This window comes from Cheilinus undulatus, linkage group 2 (assembly GCF_018320785.1).
Source record: "Cheilinus undulatus linkage group 2, ASM1832078v1, whole genome shotgun sequence".
Lineage (NCBI taxonomy): Eukaryota > Metazoa > Chordata > Actinopteri > Labriformes > Labridae > Cheilinus > Cheilinus undulatus.
Window position 1 is genome coordinate 36,884,318 of NC_054866.1, and position 22,903 is coordinate 36,907,220.

The 22,903-nt window shown below is 39.0% G+C and overlaps 1 protein-coding gene across 1 annotated transcript in view; it reads right to left on the reverse strand.

Moving 5' to 3' along the window:
• ppm1lb (protein phosphatase, Mg2+/Mn2+ dependent, 1Lb) overlaps positions 1-22,903 on the reverse strand; it is a 77,821-nt gene that overhangs the window by 13,136 nt on the left and 41,782 nt on the right. Inside the window, exon 2 of the mRNA XM_041805844.1 lies at positions 10,575-10,791. Within this exon, the coding sequence (XP_041661778.1) occupies positions 10,575-10,791 (217 nt within the window). The remainder of the gene's footprint in view (positions 1-10,574; positions 10,792-22,903) is intronic.

Consider the following 22,903-nt stretch of genomic DNA (forward strand, 5'->3'; position numbering starts at 1 on the left):
CTGTCTTGGTAGAGAAGATGTTTTTACACTTTTTCTGATGGCCTCAGCATGAGTTTGATCTACCAATTAGCTCCACCATACGTAAACTATGACAGCACCTGCCCGTTGAGCTCATGTTACTTAACAGAGCTGCGCATGCGTCAAATTCATTTTTTTGTCACTCTGATTGGTTCGTAATGAATGTGACAGACAGAACATTTGTCCAGTCACTTACCTAGGATGTTTTTAAAAGTCCTGCCCTTCCCAAACACTTTGTATGGGATGTTACCACGATGAATGTAAAATACATCCCATGCCATGGATATATGAAACAGTCTATCTCAGGGCTATTCAATTACAAAATCAACTGGGCCATATTTTCAAATTGAGAAATTTAGCCAGGCTGGACATGTTGGCGCCCAGTAAGCAGCTGGCAATATCAAATTCTGAACCAATACAGATCAATTTGATGAAAAATGTGCACTTTTCACTCATAATCTCCCTTTTAAATTTGGCAACATGACAAAAGCCCATTAAAAAATTGGATAAAAACACAACAACAGAGCAGTATTTAAACATAGCCTGAGGTAGTAAAAATGTTTTTTTTCACTTAAATAAAAATAAAATAAAATTCTGTAAATAATATTTTTTGTCACATCTTACCCAGGCATATTTTAAAGTGCATAAACACTAGATTGGCACAGTTGTAGGTAGACTGTTGCTAGGCTATGTAGAGTGTTGCATTTATGGCCTGAAATACTGTGGGAATTTATGAAAACTTGAAAAATAGGTTAAAGATCCTGTTAAGTGAAATCCAAAGTTTTTGTCTTAACACTCTAGAAATGTTGGAATATGGTCGCTGTAAACATGTGAAAACTCTGAGATCTACATGAGACTAAATTCTGGACTTAGGCCATTTCATCACCTCTTTCCTGGCTTGGTTTCATGTGGGCAGGGCCAATGTGTAGGCTCACAATGTCATGAGCCCACAGTATGACCCCGCCCCTCTAACACGACAATATTGTGGAAGGAAGCAGTCACCTGGAGCAGGGACTTCTGGCTCATTTTGTGCAAAGGAATTCAGTCTTGTAATCTTGAACCGTTCTATAATGTTCTTGTTTCAGTGCAAAGTTATAGTTATGCATGTTTTATTTAATGGTTCATGTTTAGGGGAAAATATTTTTCCAAGTATGACACCATGAGTGAGGGGGTTAATGCTTCAGACTACCTGTGTCCTGAGTGGGCGTGGTTTCAGCTCATTTAATAGACACGCCCACACCATCCTGGAGCAGATTTTACTGCCTCATTTTTCATGATTTGAAGCTTAATTTTATAAACTTGGAGATGCTTTATGTGACTGAAATTTGACCTGGGGGTTCATAACACAGTGATCTATCATACGACAAACCTAAATACAGATTTATTTTTACTTTACAGGGTCTTAAAAAAAAGGGCTAAAGAGGGATATTTAGTCTTTAATCAGACCTTCTTTTTTCCTACACCTCTGTTTCTACTCCTGATCCTGGCTCAGTGGCCGAACAATGAATTTGAACTTCAACTGCATGAACTTTTTTCCATGTCAGAAAATGTTTATGTTCAGATCTTTCACTTTTTGTAGTTGCAGCCACTGTTGCCGAACACCTTCCAAAATGCAGAAGATGCCAAGTACTCTCCAAATATTATGAAGATGGCAAAAACAAATAAAGGATTGTTTAAAGTGCAGAAAGATTAATTGAATCTATGTGTACACTGTAATATCCAAGAGAAGATGAAAACGTAATGCCTCAGCCATCAGGCAGCTGTATACGGTAAAGATTAATGAGATCCATTCTGAGATTACTGCTTGCATTAATGCTGATGCACCACGCTGCTGTGCTGCTGCTGGCAGTTTAACCTCCTCCACTCCAACCACCTCCTTTATAGCATAAAGCTTGTTGCACCTTCATATTTAGATTCATGCTACTGTGGATTAATTGCTTTTGAACTAATTTTATTGTATTCAACATGCATTGTCATAAATATATCTATCCATATGGGGGTTTCTAGCCATAAGCTCCCTGGAAAGTCGAAGCATGCTGCTCGTCTAACACAGGGAGCATCTCTTGAGGGGAGCCTTCTCCGCCAAGTAAAATTGTTAATGTATCCATGAAGTACATTTCTCAATGGAAGACTGTTGCTTTGTCTTTATTTAAGTGACACAGCACAGCCATGAAATCAGAAAACTGTGTTTTTTATTAAAATGATCAAAGCCATCTGGTCTTCAGTACAACTACGTTTTCAGGTTCAGTTTAAATCTACAGTTCTCCACACAAAACCCCAACAATACAGCCTCAGCGTTCAGTTCCACATGAATTTTTTAGACTACTGTCAAATGAATTTAAATATATATGTTCGCTTGTGAACATTTCAATAAATAGCAAACAGGCACTCTGTTTTGAATGGGTTACATGGCGATAACCTACATTCACAAGTGTGAAAAAGTTCGATGTACATAGTTGGGATTTTAAAACTAAAAAAGGGGAACATTTTTCATTGCTGCCATCAGTTTAAAAGGCGCATTACTTGAGAAGGAAACACTCAGGAGTTTGAACAAAGTGTGGTACACATTCTTGGTGTGAGCAAACATTTAGTTTAAGGGGACTGGAATGTAATGGAAAACAACAAAGCAAACAGAGACTGACATCACTGGAGTCTAAGCAAAAGAAAAATGATTGATAGCAATACAGAAACTGCTGACAATGACATCAGCATGCAGTTCATAATGATCATACTGCAAACAAATGCAAAGCTTGGAAAAGCAAAAACATAATGAATGGTACTTAACCAAATGGAGCTTCACTCAGAGAAGAGTTTAATGATGAAGCTGCAGTGCATTTTCAAAAGATTTATAATGTACTGGTGGATCAGGAAAGCCCTGGGGTTTTATCCTTATAGTTAAACAGATGCACTGTTCAATGAAATTTTTTTTCACAACAATATTGAATAATAGTCCAGCAACAAAAATAAGAATATATCTTAACTCACAGCTGAGGCTTATTCCACCATGCTATGAAATTATGACTGTTTGTCATGGTGCTGTTTGAGTAAGAGGATATAGTCTCTATACACAGACTGTTTTGTATTATTCACCAATGAGGCATAAGCACTTCATAATGCACTGATGTACAAAATATTTTACCAAGATATTTCTGCAGATTCTTCCAGTAACTTATCTGAAAAATAGTCCAGTGCCAACTTCCCCTTTACTTTGAGGCCCTGGCATTTTATGCAAGATATGGGTACATTTTCAGCCCAGTCTCTATAGCGCTGCTCGCAACTCTAACTAATAAGATGCTGTAACTCACAATACAATATGATATGATACCATACCATACCATGCAATAATATAAGATACAACCAGACAGTACAACAAGACTCAATACAATAAGATACGTTTACATTAGATATGGCACATCAAGAAATAACATGGCATCGTATGACATGATATGATACGAAAAGATACAATAACATAAGATTCAATAGAGTAAGCTAGTCTGATACTCATATTTGTCTAAATAAGAGTTTCAATGGTTTTTGTTTACAAAATAAAAATAGAGGCCCTGTGCTAAAATAAGCTCATTCCATTTAACTTAGCAGCTATTATTGCTGTGAAACACTTCTAATCAAATTTCTACTCAGAATAGTGTAATAGCTCTGTTTCACTTTTATAATTACTCAAAAAATCAAGTTACATGTTCACCTACTGTAGTGTAGTATTTGAATTAAATCAGACAAGAATCTAACCTTGCAAAAGCAGATGGATTCGCCAATTTCTGTGTTTCTCACTGGCAAATCCATCTAGCAAAACTGCCATCTGAACCGTTTGATAGTTAAAGATAGTTCAACAATAAGGCACTTCTTCAAAAATGGATACAAGACTATCAAATGAAAAGTCTCTAAGAATGGTGTCAGATTCACCTCATCTCATGATTCTTCACCAACTGCTGACAAACATCTCACTGTCTTCTTTTTGCCACTGTTGTCATCTTATCCTGTCAATTAGGCTAACTATTCACATTACCCATGCACGCCATAGGCAGTGCTATAGGAGTTATTAAGAAATGATGCTGTGAAAAAATCTGCAGGGGAACCAGCTGTTGAGCACAACATGAGTCAGGACAATATATTGTAGTATCAGTATTTCACCCCACCACTACTGACTTCACATTACAGATGTATGTATTGCACTTTTGTGTTGTAGGTGTGTGTCCTAAGAGACATGTCACACAGCAAAAAGGTTAGTACTACCATCAGAACATCACATCAAAGAGAACGTTTCCATAATAGACTCTAAGCTCCTGGCATTTCCATCAAAGTCCTATCTCTCTTATCTTTCTTTCAGGGGTTTTTGTTCGCAGATAAACAACGGAGGGATGAACGAACAAGAGGGATAAATCTGATAGGCTGTTGTCCTGGGGACTAAGAGGTGAATCTCTCTATTTTCCCTCCATCTTCTCTCCATGCCAGTTTAATTTAGGCCCCAATCGGAACAGAAAGCAGGGAGGTGCTCACCCTAAATGATGTGATTGTGATCAGATACAGGACCAAGAATGCACAACAATTACCTGATCAGCAGATCAGCCCTCTTGAGACGCTGACAAGCATGTTAAGACAAATGCTGCAACAAATCCGATCCCTGAATGTCTAATGTTTGTGGTAGACAACACAGGCTTGTCTGTTAGTTTTATCTCTGACCTTGGTGTCAGTCCCTCTTTCAGTGCAGTCCAAATAAAGGATGATAGGAATATTGACGGAGAGGAAATAGTTTTGGACAGATCTGTGGAGCCTGGATGCAACAGGTCATGCAGCTAAAGAACAGAAGTAGGCAGAGGGATCAGGAGGGGAGATTTTCTCAGTAGTTGTTTTCAGAGCAATGGAGATCTGAGAGCAGATGCGTATCTGCAGCTGAGGAAGAAGTGAAGGAGAGGAGGATGAAGAGGTCAGGAGTAGGTGAGAGAAACGAAAAGCATACGTTTTTCTCTGTCAGGAACTCATAAGCCTTTAAACCAGACGGTTTATTCAGTTCATCAGTGAATCATATGACCCATCATTCTTCTGAGGATGTGAGGCCCACTTAGAGCACCTTCATACCAATGAAGCCCCCCTCACCAACCTGCATATGAGTCAGATGGCGGCTGCTCTTTTAGCTCTTACACTGTTCAGACTCTTAATCTAAGGCTCTGTTTGCATTTTGTATTAACTAAATGTTTTGGACAAACAGATATCAGGTGAGTTCACTTAGTACTACGTACATCCATTGCATAAAAACATACATCTTAAGTGAACACCTGATAGCAAAACTCACTTGCCCTTTTTCTTATGTGAACAACATATTTCAGAGACTCTCTTAGCATGACTTGGCCTTCCTGCAGGGTATGAGCAGTGTGGCTGCTGGAGATAAGAACAAATGGAGGCGAATTAGCCACAAACTAACAGGCTATTGGTACCTCTTTAACGGCTTTTCTTCCTCATTTTGTCCTTTGCATGATTTGAAAGTACACAGTGACATATTTCTTATTAAATGAATCCTGTAGGGTACATGATAAATTTAAATGACAACTTAGATCATGATGTCAAAGTTACAGGGAATCATGATGTGTTATATGCTTTCTAAGAGCTGGATCCTTTTGTGAGTGACAGGGGCCGGCTCTTGTTGAGAGACGGTTTCCCTCATTTCATTTCGTTGGTCTTTAAAAGTCATATCAATGTCAAAATGGTACCAAATAAAGAACTGTTTGGTAACTGAAAGAACGGCTCTTATCACTAAGCTGAGCTAAATAACCAGATCTCTAAAAGAGTTGCAATCCCCATCACTCCCATAGAGGCCAAATAAAGTCATTCCAAATTACAAAGTTGTTCCAAATTATTATGTAAATCATACTTTTCTCTGGTTTTACTAAATGGTCGATGCAAATGACAGTCAGTATAATTTTCAAGTCATCAACTATAAGAGCATAATTCAAATTCTATTAAACAAACCTCCCAGTGATAGCTATGTTTTTTTAAAATAAAAAACTCTAATTGCACTGTTCCAAGTTATTATGCACAATAGAGTTTCAGAATATTTTATAGGTTGTAAAGAACTGAAAATGGTCATTTGTTGAATTTGCAGCATTAGGAGGTCATATTTACTGAAATCAAAGCTATTTCAATCAAAAACATCTTAACAGGCCAACTTACATGTTAACATGGGACCACTTCTTTGATATCACCCTTACTTTCTTGCATCCATTGAACTTGTGAGTTTTTGAAGTTTCTGCTTGAATTTCTTTACAAGATGTCAGAGTAGCTTTCCAGAGCTGCTGTTTTGATGTGAACTGCCTCCCACCCTCATAGATCTTTTGCTTGAGGATGCTCCAAAGGTTCTCAGGTCAGGGGAGGATGGGGGCCGCACCATGTGGTTCTCTCCTTTAATGCCCATAGCAACCAATGACACAGAGATGGTACTTTGATACTTTGCAGACGTCATTTTCACAGCTTCAGGGACCCTAAAGGGGCCTACCAGCTCTTTCCCCATGATTCTAATCCGATGAATTCGTCTGGGAGAAACCTTCCTCATTATGCCTTTATCTGCACAAACCTGTCTCAGTACAATGATCACGCTTAAGTTTTCATGAAATGTCAAAAGTTTTCATACCTTGTCCAAGGCATTGCACTATTTGAGGCTTTTTGGCAGCAGAGAAATCCTTTTTCTTTCCCATGTTGCTTGAAATCTGTTACTTGCTTCATAACGTGGAATGTCTTTCTTAAGTAGGTTTCCTTTAATTGGGCTTACCTGGCAAAATAATTACCACAGGTGTCTAAGATTGATTTCAGTGATCCAAAGAGCCCTGAGACACAATACCATCCAAGAGTTCAGTTGAAAAACAAAGAATTGAATGTTTATGACACTAAAATCCAATTTGCATAATAATTTGGAACGCGGTGTACACCACGCTGGCACGTCAGTCAACAAGCAACTCTCCTTGTGAATTACTGCTAGCCTTCATAAAATCAAACAAACAAGTTAAAAAGTCATTCACAGTCTCACGCTCCTCACCCCGATGGCCTAATCAGGCCAAATCTGGTTATAACCATAGACTGTTGAAAGAACTGGACAAACCCCATGTGACGTCAGTCGTCTGCTTACAATAGGCGGACTCAAATGGCTTTTGAAGCCAATCCATGGAGGCTTCCATATTGAAATCGCGGTCTCAGCCGAACTTTGGATCAACCTAACGGCCCGCCCACTAAGCACGACATCCTGTCAGCCTGCTAGCTAGCATTCTGGTTGAGAGAAACGGAGCCTCTGCCTGCTGAGCTATCTGTCAATCAAATGAGACTGGCCCATCAGCTTTCATCCTAAATATAATCCAAACGGTCATGGTACAAAAAAATTCACCCCCCCGTACAGTGGGAGCACAATAAGACACTAGCTAATGAGACACGCTTGGTGTTTTGAACCAGGCTGTAAACCAGTTTATTTTGTGTGTCAAAACCAGCTGTTTAACATGTGTGCAGACGGGACTTCCGGTGTTCCTGCAGCCAGCCTCAAGTGGACACTCGTGGTATAGCATTTTTTGGCACTTCTGCATTGGCTTCATTTTCAGGACCGGAGGTTGCCGCTTGGTTATAAACCAGGCTGTAAACATGCTTATTTCTCAAGTAGAACATAACCTTTTTTTAGCACAGGGCCTCTTAAACCAGCCTCAAGAGGACAATTAAAGAACCACAGGTTTTGGTGCTTCCACACTGGCTTCATATTTCAACACGAGAGGCTGCAGCTTGAGAAGGGGTCATGTTTTCCACTGTTTACCATCACTACTTCTTTTAATAACACTCAGACTGGAATGGTGTGTCATTTCCCTTTCAAAATGATAGAAACTGCATAATTTAGTTCCCAAAACACTTACAGAGCATTGTTCAAAGAAGAAGTGATGCCACTCAGTGGTAAACATGATCTTGCCCCAACAAGTATTACTTGCACCAAATTCAAAAAAGGGATCTACTTTTCCAAAAACCATGATAATGCTCAGTTTCAGCATTTGCTGTGCTATCCTTTAACTATTTCAAATTTGATGGGGATTAGGTGTTTTGCAAATTAACCCACTCTGCTGGTATTCATGTTTTGCACATTGTCCATACTTTGGGGTTTGGGCTTGTAAAATGTTGGGCAGTCTTTTCCTTTATCTCTCATCTAGAGGAATCTTTTGATGAATGACTTTGGACTGATTCTTCAGCCATCTTTATGTCTTGGCTGTAAAATAAACCTCACAGAGCAACTTTATGCATCTTGTACAAGTTGACGTTGCTGCATTTAAGTCAAACATGATATGGAAACACATAGAGATAGATTATAAACAAATTTCTACAGATTATGTGAACATTCACAACTTTGTTTCAGAATTTACACCAGTTTAGACTAGGACACCAACTATTAACTGCAACATCTATGGTCTGAATAGTGCGTTGATTTTAGTGATGTCTTTTAATACTTGCACACATAACAAAAAAAAAAAAAACTATATTAAAGAGCCAGAATGCACCACAAGCCAGTGGACAGGGCTGATGATATTTACATCCTTCAAGTGGCGTATGACTGATGTGATCATCCTGCATGTAATTAAGCTGCCTCATCGTATTTTCTGTTTGTATCTTCCCTTCAACTTAGAAATCAGCTGAGTGAGTCAAAATGCACAGCGATGTAAAGGCAAAAATTTTCATCACAGAGTCAGAATCAGTCATTTCTCCCTTGGGACATCCACAGCACGACCAGGGAGTCATGGCAACCCTACTACCCAGCCTGACGGTACCCTGGGCTAGGGTTTCTCGAATAGCATGCCGTGACATCCTGAGGAGCCTGGAGGCTCAGGGGTGCCTTTAAAATATTCTAAATTCCATCAAAAACTACAATGAATGTTAAAAATTGATCAAAGTTGTCTCATATACCCTTTTCAGCATCAGGGTCAGTAAATAAAGGGCTTATGACAGAACACACTGTGCAAGAATCATGCGTTTTGTTTTACCCCAAATTGGCAGGTGTGCCAGAACATTTCAAAGCGTCTTTCTAAACGCCTACATGGCCATTTCATTAAATTACAGGTATTTTAACTGTTTTAAGAGATTGCTTTTGAGATGTATCTTGCAAAATCTATGGCCACACCTTTCTAGAATTACAGGGATGTTGAATGTTCTCATATTATCAGCACATTTTGACTGGGATGACTTGAGATTTTTTTTAAATTTTGAAAGCCCCCAGCTTTATTATTATTTTTTATTTTGTCTCTAGCATCAGCCAGATAAAGGGAGACAGGAGTCTTGTACTAAGTAAGAGGCTAGCAGAGCCCCTTTAATATATAAAATATCCCTATGTTGTCAAAAACATGCCTTTAATTAAAACAGTGTTATACCTTCAACTAAATAAACCGTGTGGGGTATGCAACCAAGTCATGATGTGCTGTTCTATGAAACAGTTCTTTAATGGGAGCCACAGTAGCTACCTTATATTTGAATGCCTGATTCCTTTCCTCCCTTTTGTTTTTTCTTTTAATTCACATTCAAAAAGTCAAATTATTCATCTTTTTTGACTGAATATTTCACTGTTTTCTGGACATAAAGCTAGCTTTAGAATGTTTTCATTTTCGTACCTTAAACGCCCTGCATAGTTGTAAATAGCACAAAACATGATAGCATTTCTTTATGCCAAAATCACATCTTGCCCCCCATCTAGAGATTTCCTCTGCTGCGTGACGTCATCTACAAAGAAACTGGTTTTATTTGTCTCATTTAATATTCTATGCTGCACTATTGTCTCCCTACAATATTGATGCTAATCAGTATGAAACTCACTACTTCTCTGGAGCTTTACCTCACATTAAAGCCTCTCTGGTGTTTATAATACCACTCATAATCTTTAGTGTAATCTATCAATCATCTTCATATGTTCTTCTTTCCTTTCCCCTTTGTCTTAGCTCTTCTCTTTACTTATTCTATAACTCTTCCATGCAAAATGTCCTCCTACTAGGCATTACATACTTCCCTCTGACCCTTCTCCTACCTCTTTGCATCCAACACACACTCTCTCTCCCCCTTCTTTCCTCACCCCTCCATGCCTCCCTCCAGAGATAATTACAACAAGCTTTGTGAAGATCAGCTTGTATTTAAACAGCTGAATAAGCAAGGCCCAGGGCTGCTGACACTCACTATTCAACAGTCAAGTGAAACAGTGGAGGAGAAATTAATAGTTTGCGTGCAGCATCATAAGAAACATGTTTTAAAACAACGCCCTGCACTTACAGCTCCTTCCTTATAGTGTCTCTTGTAATCAGTAACACTCTGGGGTAAAGAATCCATTTGTGCGTGGCCTCTGCCCTTGAATAAGGCCACACCAAGCAGACACGCATTTGCATCGTTACTAATAGATGAATCAGCATAGCATCTAGATGGACAAAACAACTGCATGGGAAGTTTCCCAAAATTGCCACAAGGCCATTAGTAATTTTTTTTTGTATGGAAAAGCTTTTATATGTATAACTGAAACAGTTTTAGGTGCTGCTGTGAAGAAAAACAACACATACCTGCTTCATTGTAGGTGGCTGACAGCTTTTCCAGCATTTCTCTGTCCAAATTCAAGATCTGCTGCTCCAGGATGGACGGATAAGACAGCCCGCCTCTCTCCTTCTTCTCGTCTTTTTCCTTGTCTTTCTCTCTATCTCGCTCTTTCTCCCGTTCATAGGTCAGCAGCTGCTGGCGGAGAGCCTCGGGCAGGTGGGCCTTGGCGAAGTCAGCAGCAGCCTGGTAAGGGAGAGCACAGAGAAGAATGAAGAATTAGATTGCTGCAGCAAAAATATAACCTGCTCTGTAAAGAAACACTATCCCAGTTGAGACAAAATATATTCTGCTCTTGACATGCAAATGAGGGGGCAAATTGGGGGTTAACTTATGACATGATAAATGAATAAATAATCGACCCTAGGGGTAATTTCAGCAGAACAACATAAACAACAAAAGGCATAAACTTCCATACAGGACAGCACATAAAACATTAAACAAATTCAATAATAAAACCTCCCCTAACACCCACATAAATGGATGAGATGTAACTCTGCATGCTGAATACAAGCACATCCTTCATATTCCCATCCATATTTACTGAAGTTTCTTGTCAAAAACTAATTTTTCCCATTTTTATGTGACATTTAAACATATCATAACATATAGAGTATTGTCATCTAATTTACTGAGGTTACCTGAATGCATCATATTCTCCTCCATCTCGTTAAGTTTGCTAATAAACTTCAATTCTGCCAATTCCACCATGGATTTCTACACTGGATTAATGCTTTTAACAAACAAGACTTGCTACAAAGTTTGGGAGCATTTTTCAGCATTTATCTGAGCAGCTGAAGAAGAGAACTGTCTTAAATCAGCTGAAGACAGTGAAATGAGTGTCTATTGCTTCATGCAATTTACAGGTGGAGGCTTTTTTTCCTCAAGCCGACAGATGAAGGAACAACACTCTGTTGATGGACAATACTGATGTGCTTTTAGTTTACGTTCCCCCTGAAAGAACTGATGCATTTTTTTTTATACCAGTTGCATCTTAAAATGACGTTACGTCACAGAGCCCATGAGACTCGACAGCAGTAATAATAAGCTAAAACGTTATTGATTTTTAAGGAATTAGAAAAATATAGAACCGGGTCCATCCTTAGTTTTACAATGCAACATTCAAAGTAACTTAACTCACCTTCTATCCCATTCTGATGCCTGCTTTTAACTTTAGCAGATCATCATGACCATGTTTGAATGCCAAGAAGCACTGGTTGCTGCCATATCATTGGCTTATTAGATATTTGTGTAATAAACAGTTTGACAAGTATACCTAATAAAGTGGTCAGTCTATATAGTAACTGCATGGGCCAAAATCTGGGGTATTTTGCCTGTAACCTCTTTACTGATGGTGGAAGTGGGTGTATCACTCAAGCTCAATTATGGATTTTATGGATCAGGTGTGTGTTTTATGGTAAGTTTTATGTTGCTTGCACTATTGTGGACATTGCTTCGATGACTGCTTTGAATATCAATGGTTTTTATTGTAGTGTTGTCTGCCTGTCAACAGCTCAGCATTGTTAACATTGTCTGCAACCTACAGATAGAGGGGCACCAGAGGGCTAGACTATCCAATGTGGTACAATACGATCCAATACAATATGATATGATTCACTGCAATATGATATGATTTTATATGAAATGGTACGACACAGTAGAAAAATAAAATTAACAATATGGTACAACACAATATGACACAATAAGATACAATGCAGGAAATAAAATTAAACAATATGATATGATAGGCTGTGATGCGATGCCATAGACGGTAAAAAAGAATTGGACAAAGCCTGTGTGACGTCAGCTGTCTGCTTACAATAGGTGGATTCAAACAGCTTTTGAAGCCAATCTGCAGCGGCTTCCATATTGAAATCACTGAACTTTGGATTGACCTAACAGCCCGCCCACTAACTCAACTTCCTGTCAGCAGGCTAGCTAGCATTCTGGTTGACAGAAAGGTAACTTCTGCCTGTCTGCCTGGTACAATACAATAAGACACAACAGGAAATCAATTTTAACAACCTGATATGATTCCAGTAGATGTGATGTGATGTGATGAAATATGATACAAGTCATTATGGCACAACACGATAGGACATGACAGGAAATAAGACAAAACAATGATATGACACCAAAGGATGAGATACGATACGATATACTGCTGTGATGCAACACAGCACAAGAGGGAAAAAAATTAACAACACAATACGATGCAACACAATTCTATGCAATGCTATAAGATATGATGCAGAGGATACAACACGATTGTATGTGATGCAATAAAATACAACACAACAGGAAATTCAATTAAACAAGATAGCACATGATGCCATCAAATCACTTTGTTTTAATGAAACAAAGTGATACAATATGAATCAATACCAAAAGCTACAAACAACACAAAAGGATGCAATACTATACGAAACGATGCTCAGCACCTGACTGATCTTACCAATAGATTTCATGTTAAACAGCTTTTTAATGACCATCTGCTCAGCTCTATTAAAGGTCTACTGAAAACAGCAGAGCCACATGAAGTTGTAGGTCAGTGGCACTTTAGTCTAAAGAAACCAGCTTCACCTTTCTTTCTTGCTGAGGCAGATAAATCACAGATAAAACAGTAGATAAAGAAAGAAAAAGTGCATCGCCAATCAAACACACACAGGCTTACCTTCACATCCTGCTGCGGAATAGAGCTGAGCCAGAGAAACTCAAGCCTCACCTCTATCCTTTTCAGTCTAAAGGGCAACACCAAATATCCCAGTTCTCCTTTATTTTCCAACACATTCTCACTGCAGTTTCACAGCCAATCATGTCTCCCCTCTTCTGGCTCATAGCTGAACAGGGGAGACGAGTCAGTCCAAGGTTGAGAGGTTCAAGAAGTTACAAAAGCAGGATAGTATTCTGCCTACTTGTCACTGATCTTCAGCAGACTCATACAGCTCATATTTCAAGCATGGATTTCATTTGCAGCAATTAAACAGATGGATGTAGAGAGCGCAAGGCGGTCCAGCCTTCAGGAGAGAAAACAATTTCCTGTCGCTGAATATAATGCTGGGAGGTCATATGACAGGGACCCAGAGATGAACTTTTATGTCTCAAATGTTCTGGAGCTGTCCCCATTTCGCTCTCTCTTCAATCTATACTGCCTTTTCTCTCTCTCTGTGCCTATACCTCGCTCTGCTCCGGGAAATTACTTTTGAGGACTCAGATAACCCTGTGTCCTCTGCTTCTTCTCGACGCATGAAAACAACTCATCCACTTCTCTTGTTATTTTGTGTTAGTGTTATTGAATCTTTCCTCTGCAAATATGTCACTCTTCTTTTATCGTCTGCAAAGAAACCCAAACACTTGTGATGTTTTCCATTTGTGGGTATCTTCTTTTTGTATTTTTCATTTTCCTTTTGGTTTTTTTCACTCATTTTTCCCACATTCCCTCTTTTGTCTCTTCTGAAGACAATCACCTTTGTCTTTCCTCCATCCTATGGTTACTATTCAGAGAATTGGAGTCATAAAATGGGTTCAAAAGGTCATAAATAGAATATAGAATAACAGAGAACAAGAAGACTTTTGTCTGCCAGGGTTTTTACTGTGCTGATTATTGAGCCGGTTAATTGTCTGCCTGTCAGTCCTTTACAAAGCACAGAGGGGGTGAAGAACCCTTTTCCAGCTACCCCCCTACAATCCATTTGACCGTACAAGCACGTGGACATACCACTCAGTGTGAATGTGTTAGCCTCACTGACTGACTGAATGAGACTGAGTGGAAGCTAAGTCTTGTTAATCTGACCATCTAACTTGCTGGCTAACCACATTGATACATCCAACATCTGCAGGATACAGCTTCTGCTCAGGGATGAGGGGAGGGAAGAGAGGATGAGGGAGGGATCACAGTTTGGAGGAGGATGAAGACTGTGGGATAAAGGGATGAAGAGGGGGGTAGAGGGATCAAAGGTAGTTAAACAGCAGGAAACAAAGTGGAAGATGAGATTAGTGGGTAGGGTACGCGCACAACATAGGAATCAGGAAGGGTAAGAGGAAAGAACAGAAATAACTGAGTGTAAAGGAAGAGTTTTTCTATCTGTAAGAGCTCAATTACCTTTAATGCAAACACTCCTGGAAATTTCTAGAAAGTTTTAGGACAGTCTGCCCCTGAAATCTTCCTGGTTACAATTTTTTTGTGGGAGATCAAGACATGGCTCACTAAAGCTGCTGCTTGGTGCTTTAATGCCTGTGATGTTTCTAATTGCCAAATAGTGAAAGTCCAGCAGTGAGTTAAGAAGAAGGGCTTGGGTATTTTCCATGGTACAGATGATTTAAGTAAGAGAAGCCCATGGACAAAGCCCTTGACAAAGCCCTGAATTGAAACACACTGAGAATCTGTGGGTTGAACTGAAGACCAAGGTCCATAAAAGAAGAGCATCAAATCCGGAGGAGCTTGAGAGATTCACTAAAGAAGAATGGGCTGGGATTCCTTAGGAGACATGTCTAAGACTAGTTCAAAACTACAACAAATGACTGCAGGCTGTTATCCAGCAAAAGGAGACTATTAGCATCAGGGTAGTTTTTGTTTTTGTCAAATAACTGAGTTTCTGTGTGCAAAGTAAAATAATGAAAGAATCCAAAATAAAACTAAAATGTTTGAAAAAGCTGTTTAAAAAGTCCTTGCTCTGTTTAACAGCACTTGGGACATACTTACAAAAAACAATAGTAGGGCTAATAATTTCATCCTCATCTCTATGTGCAATGTAGGAAGAAAATCCCACAAACATTTCTGAGACATCACGTTCAACAGCTGGGATGCGCACAAGCTCAATGACCTTTGATGTATTATTTCTAAATTTTTCCAGCCCTTGAGCCAGGAGGAGTGTTTGTGTAGAACACTCTAAAGATATAGTGTTCACAAGAATGGCCTGGAAAGCAAGGGATGAACATGAGGCCTAACTACATTGCTTTTATGCTGCAGAGGTCCTTACTATTTATAAGATATCAAGATTTCATTTCAGTATGCAAACATGATTAGAACATGAGATCAGTTTTATTTTTTAATGTGCAAAGACCTTCAGAGTGGAAGATAACTTTTGGCAAAAAAAACCCACCTGAAGCTGCTTTACTCCTGAAAATCATCCAAACTTTAAAAGAGTGGCTTAAAACAAAAAGAAAAATTAGCCAGTAAAGCCAGGTAAAAATGAAATATTTTTATTGACATATAGTGTGCAGCTACTCTCTGAAAAATATGGAATTTTATGTATGTATGAGAAGTGAGGGTCAAAGAAAATATTTTATCTGATTTTTTTTTCAAAGCTTAGTTTTATAGTGAGAGGTCATGGTGTGCCTGCAAATACTTTATAATCACAATAAAATGCCGGCAAAACCTGATATCTGATGTAAGAAAGATTTTTTTATCAACCTACAGGTAGTTTTTTGCTCATCCATCTATCCGTTATCTGCACCGCTTGTCCCGTTCAGTTTGGGGCTGGAGCTGACCAGGGTACACATTTTGAAATGGTCACATAGAGACAAATAGCCAAGCACACTGGCACTCACTATGGACTAACATGACCCAAAACTGTCTTTGAACTGCAGAGAGAAGTCAGAATACATGCAAACTCCACTATTCCTGCTGCTTGGCGACAGCGCTAATCGCTACAGTGCTATGCAGTCCACTTCTTGCTCAATATCAAGCCATTTTTCAAGATGAATGACTGGCAACCATTTCTACACAAAAATATCAATCTTTTAAAAGCCAGATGATTCAAAACGTCGACAATCTGAGTGGCTATTTTGTTTTTCTGCTGTTTTGGTGCACAGATTTTTTCAGTGGGAGTGGCTTCCATTTGAAGTTGAAAACTGATGAACAACAACAAAAACAAGCCCAAGTGTAAAAGAAATTTTACATAAGCTATCCATGAGAAAATCACAATTCTCTTAAAATAAAATCATTGATGGTTTAAGTCCTACCACCAAATGGGTGTGTATTTTTGCAGTGGTGAAAAGTATAACAGTGACTTGTAGTCACACCACAGCAGAGCTGGCTCAGGTGCAATCATTCATGGCTGTGCAGAGCATAACATTGTGCTCTCCTTCACACCACACTTCACCTGCACCATTCATGCAAGCACAAAGACTCGCGCCCTAAGTGCACAAACCCACATGAACAAACACATAAACCCTTCTATCTCAACAGGGCCACCTACACACTTTCCTCCCGCTGCATCATCTACCCCGTTAACCAAACCCTCCCTGCTGACTGCTAACTGTGAGCCACTCAGACGAACAGTCCGACAGAAATAGTCAGGCTTTTTAAACACTTCCATCCATCATGTCGCCGGGCCAGCAGAGAAGAGGAAAGTCATCTGAGTTTTCCTGCAGAATTGCCCTGAGGGAGTCTCATAACTGAAGTAGAAAAATCTCTTTCTGCGGTCTCCCTGACAGATCAAGCAGGCAGATGGAGAGAGGAGGAGAAAAAGAGAAGGGAGGGAGCTGAGGAGGAGTGTAAGAATCATTCATTAGCATCACTCAAGCACATCATTAAAGAAAGAGAGATAGAGACAGTCCCTCTACATTAAAAGACAGATCATAGGATAAGTGACAGAAAAACCATCAAAGCACTGGAACATAGAGAAAGCTGTGGATAATAGATAAGAAAAAGTCCATTTTCAAAATATTTCTCCATGCTCCTGGGATATCTACTTTATATATGATGGATTATCTTCACAAAATTGATCACTGAAGAAGTTATGTGTGCAGTTTCCATATCCCAGTATAGGATCACATTAAATTAAGCAGAAAAACTGAATAATTGTGTCATAATTATAGTTAAATTAAGGATGATCCACGTGATCCATGCAGAGTTGTACATCTCTGCTCAGGATGACTTTGCAGAGCTTGGTGTGTCCAGGGCAGACAGCAGCATGAGCATAGAGCCCTAATTTTATTATCTCACACCTGAGCTCTGTATGTGTCAAGGCATTGCCAAGCACAGACTAGGAGAGAAATGTGTGCGTGTGTTGGCAAATATTGTCTCTGCTTCATAAATAGATGACCTCTCATTTGTACTTATAAGGCATATGAATGCAAGCAAACATCACTGGGGTTATAAAGCAAACACACCAGTGAACACGCAGTTCTATCATCAGTTTAAAGGGTAGGACTGGAAATAGTTCACTGGTGTTGAAAATGGCAACAAAATACACATCAAGGTTCACTTTAGAGCTTATTTGGAGATTTAAGAGGGCAGGTACAGAAAGTTCTGAGAGTGGCACGATTCAAGTCCATGATAGATTACAAACCTCTTCTGCTTTTATACAAAAAGCTGCAAAACATTGCCATTCGTCAACTTTAATTATTCTTAGAGCTGACTTTCCTCTATAAGTACTATTATACTATTTCCAAGTTTTCTGTAGAACAAACAAACACAGTGATAAATCAACTTAATGTCTCACCTTCTGGCTCGCTGCAAAACTTTCAACCCTCTTACATCATCCAGATTTAGCAAGAGAGAAAGAAGTTCAACACCAGTACGATGGATGAATCATTTTGTTTATTCTGCCTTGATAAAGAATATTGATTTTAGTCATCAATCAAGTAGAATGTAAGCATTTGTTGCGAGAAATGTTTGACCAAATTTGTGGAATGTCAGACAGTCCACTGGGTGTTTAAAACAAGCTCACAAACAAACTAATTCTGTGGGATGCATAGCATGTCTGTACTACATGATGCAATACAACATCAAATGATATTAAGAGTGACAGGACAGGATAGGAGAAAATACGATACATTAAAATGCAATATGGAACAGTATTATATTACGGGTATAATGATCCGTCAATGAATATCAATATCTTCTATTTTGAAAATCCTCCCACATGCCAGTTGACAGCTTACCCCCAACAGCATGTCAACAATGTAGCGGTAAACAGCAGTTACTAACAGTTAGCAGCCAAGATGAATAGCCACTCTTCTCCCAGATGTGTGGACATATTTTGGACAAAGACTACACCAGGATGGGTCTTTTGCTTTATTTTGCCAACTATGTCTGCATTTTTAATCCATATACAGATAAAAACGACTCTCCCCTTGTTATGGCCGAAGTAGCGCAAGCGGCGTCTGATTCAGACTCTACAGATAAATGGAGAGGAAAAGTCTGTCAACATGTTTCAAGCAGAACAACTGCTCTCTGTCACCCAACCATCTTTTATCTACTCATAGCAAGGGAGACAGTACTTTCAAATTCGTTAACACTTTGTCCTTACTTCTCCATTTTTCAAATCAATACTTTTGTAGATCAAACTAATGTAATTTCACCACTGTAACATGATATGGTACAGATTTAATCAGCATTAAAAGCTCAAGGTATTACAAAAATTAGAGTAAGAAAGGCTAAAATAGAGCAGAAATAACTATTCAAGTCCATGTGTGTAACAGGAAAAGTACATATTGTTTGTTTAAGACTGATCAGAGTACATGAAAGGAAATAAAAATGATATGTACTTAAAATGTTTGCGGTCAGAAAAATCAACATGTTTTTACTCAAATGGCCTTAGTGATGTTCCTAATTTAAATGTAATAAGATGTGCTCACCTGGATTGGGATGGGTTTTTGTTTCTGTTAATTTTATTACTTCATCATTATTGTTTTTCCTTTTGTTTGTTTGTTTTCCATATACACGTATGATTTAACATGTTTACGTATGGTAAGGGGCTGCATACAACAAATGCTTGTCTGATATGTTTATGTACTGGTACCCAAAAGGATTCAGAAGTGGACTCAAGCACATGTATCTTGGTATGAAGACATTTATGCCCCCCAAGCTCTGTAATATTTACTGTTTGTACTCTTTTTAAATTGTCAAAATGGAAATAAAAGTTTGATCACAAAAAATGGCAGCCTACTGTGGTGAAACACAGGTCTCTGACCTTTTATTTGTCTAAAATTAAACACATATACTTATAGAAATTATTAAGATTGATGGTAGAAGATTTTAACGTATTCTTTATTCCTACTCAAAGTCCTTAACTAAAAACTACTTTAAGAAACTATTTCACTTGTTTTTAGCAAGTGACAGTTAAACTGTGTTGCACCTCAGTAACTGCCTTTCTGCAGATTGAGCCTAGAACCAGATTGGGAGCTCTTGCGTGGCCTTGAAATTGCCTCCTTGTGTCAAAACACAGACATGCTACCCAAAACTATTTCACTCTCCCTTTCTTTAATTCCAACAGAAACCCCGGGAAGCACTTCGAGCACAGATGGTGGGTGGGACATCGGTGGTGGTGTTGGTAGCACTTTGAACTCTAAATCTCAAACTGCCACGCACAAAAAAGCACAAACAGACGCTGCAACTCCAGTGCAAGATACATACAAAAATAAACCACTCTGAGCAACATTCATATTCAAACATCGGCCTTGTTTCAGAGGGAGCATTTAATAGCTGACACTGTGCTAAAGTAGACAGAAATGCTGTCTGTAAGTGAATGAGGATTTCAAAATTGAAAAAAATGAAGAGCTATAAAAGTGGATCATGATGGGAAAGTTGAAAAGAAGTCCATTAAAAGTGTCAGGAAATACTTCAGTGCCTCCAACCTTCAGCAGGAGAGAGAGAGCTCGACATGAAATACTGCTTCTCCTCTGAACAGAGTCAGCCTCAGCTCTTTTTCTGTCTGTGAAAGAATGAGAGGTGAACGGCTGGCAAAATAAGAACATCTGGTTATCACTTCTGCAGCTGCCAAGGCCTCTGATTGGCTGAACATCTGTGCCATCTCAACATGCATCTCTTCCCCTTAAACTTTGGGTCAAACAGAAAGTCCTGTCCCTGAGAACAGCAGGCCATGGGTTGTTGGCTCATCATCTGCCAGTAAAGCAGATTTTACAGCAAAGGTGACCGTCTAGCATCACACATACAAACACAGGTGCACACTCACAGTGGCACACAAACAGGGTCAGAACTCGTCCCCCTTTCCTCATAAAGAAAGGCGACTGTTACAGATGTGATTGGCATTCAGGCAGTGAACAGACTCAGAGCCATCATCAGTCTGAATCTCCTCTCTTACTACCCACAACTTAAGAGAGAGACCTCACTGTGTGTCCTTCCTGAGACAGCCGGCTCCATTAGCGGAGGTGAAAACCCATATTAAACCTAAACAGTCTATTAGACAGAGGCCGTCTGGTTGATCCATAGCTTCCTACAGCTTCACAGTGAGAGCACCTTGTCAGAGTCTATGGCCAGGACTCAATAATAGACTGATGTTTAGTTTAAGAATGGAGCCTCAGCATTATTTCAAGGCCCTGTGATGGCACAAATGATTCACATAACTGCTATAGCATGCAGGGAAATGAGCTGCTTGTATTACAGCCTGACTGATACTAGATACCTGCTGATGACACTGGTATTGATAATTGATTACATTAAAAATAAAAATTAGATTATAGATTTGATGATAAGATCGATATTTAAGAGACATTTTTGTAGGCTTCCTTTAAAAAGTTTCTAGTTTTTATAAACTGACAGGCTCAGTGAGTCAGTGTACGGATGCACCACTACACTCTGCTCTTGATTTGATATTGTCATGATGCCAGTGCAACAGTTGTGCAATGTCTCTTGGATTGTGTAATGACCCAGGTATAAACTTAATCCCTTTAACATGGTCGAGTACATTAGGAAGTTAAAAGGTTTTTGATTCTAGAGAGGATGTGAGGTTTTACATAAATTCCTTTGGTTTTCCACTTCAAAAGTTAACTTTTCTACATCCATGGCGTGGTGTTACCTCTGACTAAATTATGACCTTTGGCTTATACCACAGGATGGGCTGTCTTCGGAAATAGGCCTGGCACCTACACTTAATAGACAAAAGCATTTGGCGTCCTGACCATTACACCAACAGAGACTGTAATGGCATTGTGTTCAAATTCATATATGGAGTTTGCGTCCCTTTTGCAGCTTTAATAGCTTCCACTCTTCTTGGAAGGCTATCCACAAGATTTTGGAGTGTTTTTGTAAAACTCTGCTTTTGTGGACAGATGAGACTAAGGTAGAGCTTTTTGGGAAAGCACGTCATTCTACTGTTTACAGAAAATGGAATGAGGCCTACAAAGAAAAGAACACAGTGCCTACAGTCAAACATTGTGGAGGTTCAAAGATGTTTTGGGGTTATTTTGCTGCCTCTGGCACTGGGTGCCTTGACTGTGTGCAAGGAATCATGAAATCTGGAGACTATCAAAACATTTTGGGCCGCAATGTAGGGCCTAGTGTCAGAAAGCTAGGTCTGTGTCAGAGGTCATGGGTGTTCCAGCAGGACAATGACCCCAAACATATCTCAAAAAGCAACAAGAAATGGTTGGAGACAAAGTGCTAGAGAGTTCTGAAGTGGCCAGCAATGAGTCTGGATCTATATCCCATTGAACACCTATGGAGAGATCTCTAAATTGTTGTTGTAAGAAGGCACCCTTCAAATCTGAGAGACCTGGAGCAGTTTGCAAAAGAAGAGTGGTCCAAAATTCCAGTTTTAAGGAGAGGTGTAAGAAGCTTGTTGATGGTTATAGGAAGCCATTGGTTTCAGTTATTTTCTCCCTAGGGTGTGCAACCAAATATTAAGTTGAGGGTGCCAACAATTTTGTCCAGCCCATTTTTTGAGTTTTGTGTAAAATTATGTCAATCTGCTCTTTTGTGTTGTTCCAATTCACATAAAGGAAATGAACATGTGTACCAAAAACATTTGTAAATTGAAAAGAAGGAGCCAAAAAGGTTACGCCCTCCTCCTCCTTCTTAAAAAATGACAACATATTATTGCCCATACTTGTATTGATTTTAACTACATGGAGAGGTAAGGTTACATCAGTAATTCTGTCCAGACTCTGTTCTTGTAATATAAGAAGAATGACAAACAAAAAATATTAAAGTAATTGTTAATGTAAATCCAAGCTAAAAAAAATACACTGAACTTTCATGGATTAAAAAAAAGAAATTTGTTCAACATTTTGGAATTTAATTTATACTTTATTTCACAATTCATGAAATTTTGTGACACTCATTAGTCCTAGTGGATACTGATGCAGATTTAAAACATTAATCTAGGCTATGCCTTTGCTATTACACATGAGTAACTTTATTTTTTTTTAACTGAAAGCAACAAGAAAACTGCTGCCTTTTGTTCAGTAGGGAAGTAATATAAGGTGCAATGGTGTTGAAGTGGCACTGATGTTCACACATCTCCAGCATGACAGTAAATCACATCCAGACATCCATACTGCAGCCTTCTTCAATCACACACTCAAACACTCGTGCACAAGACACACATTA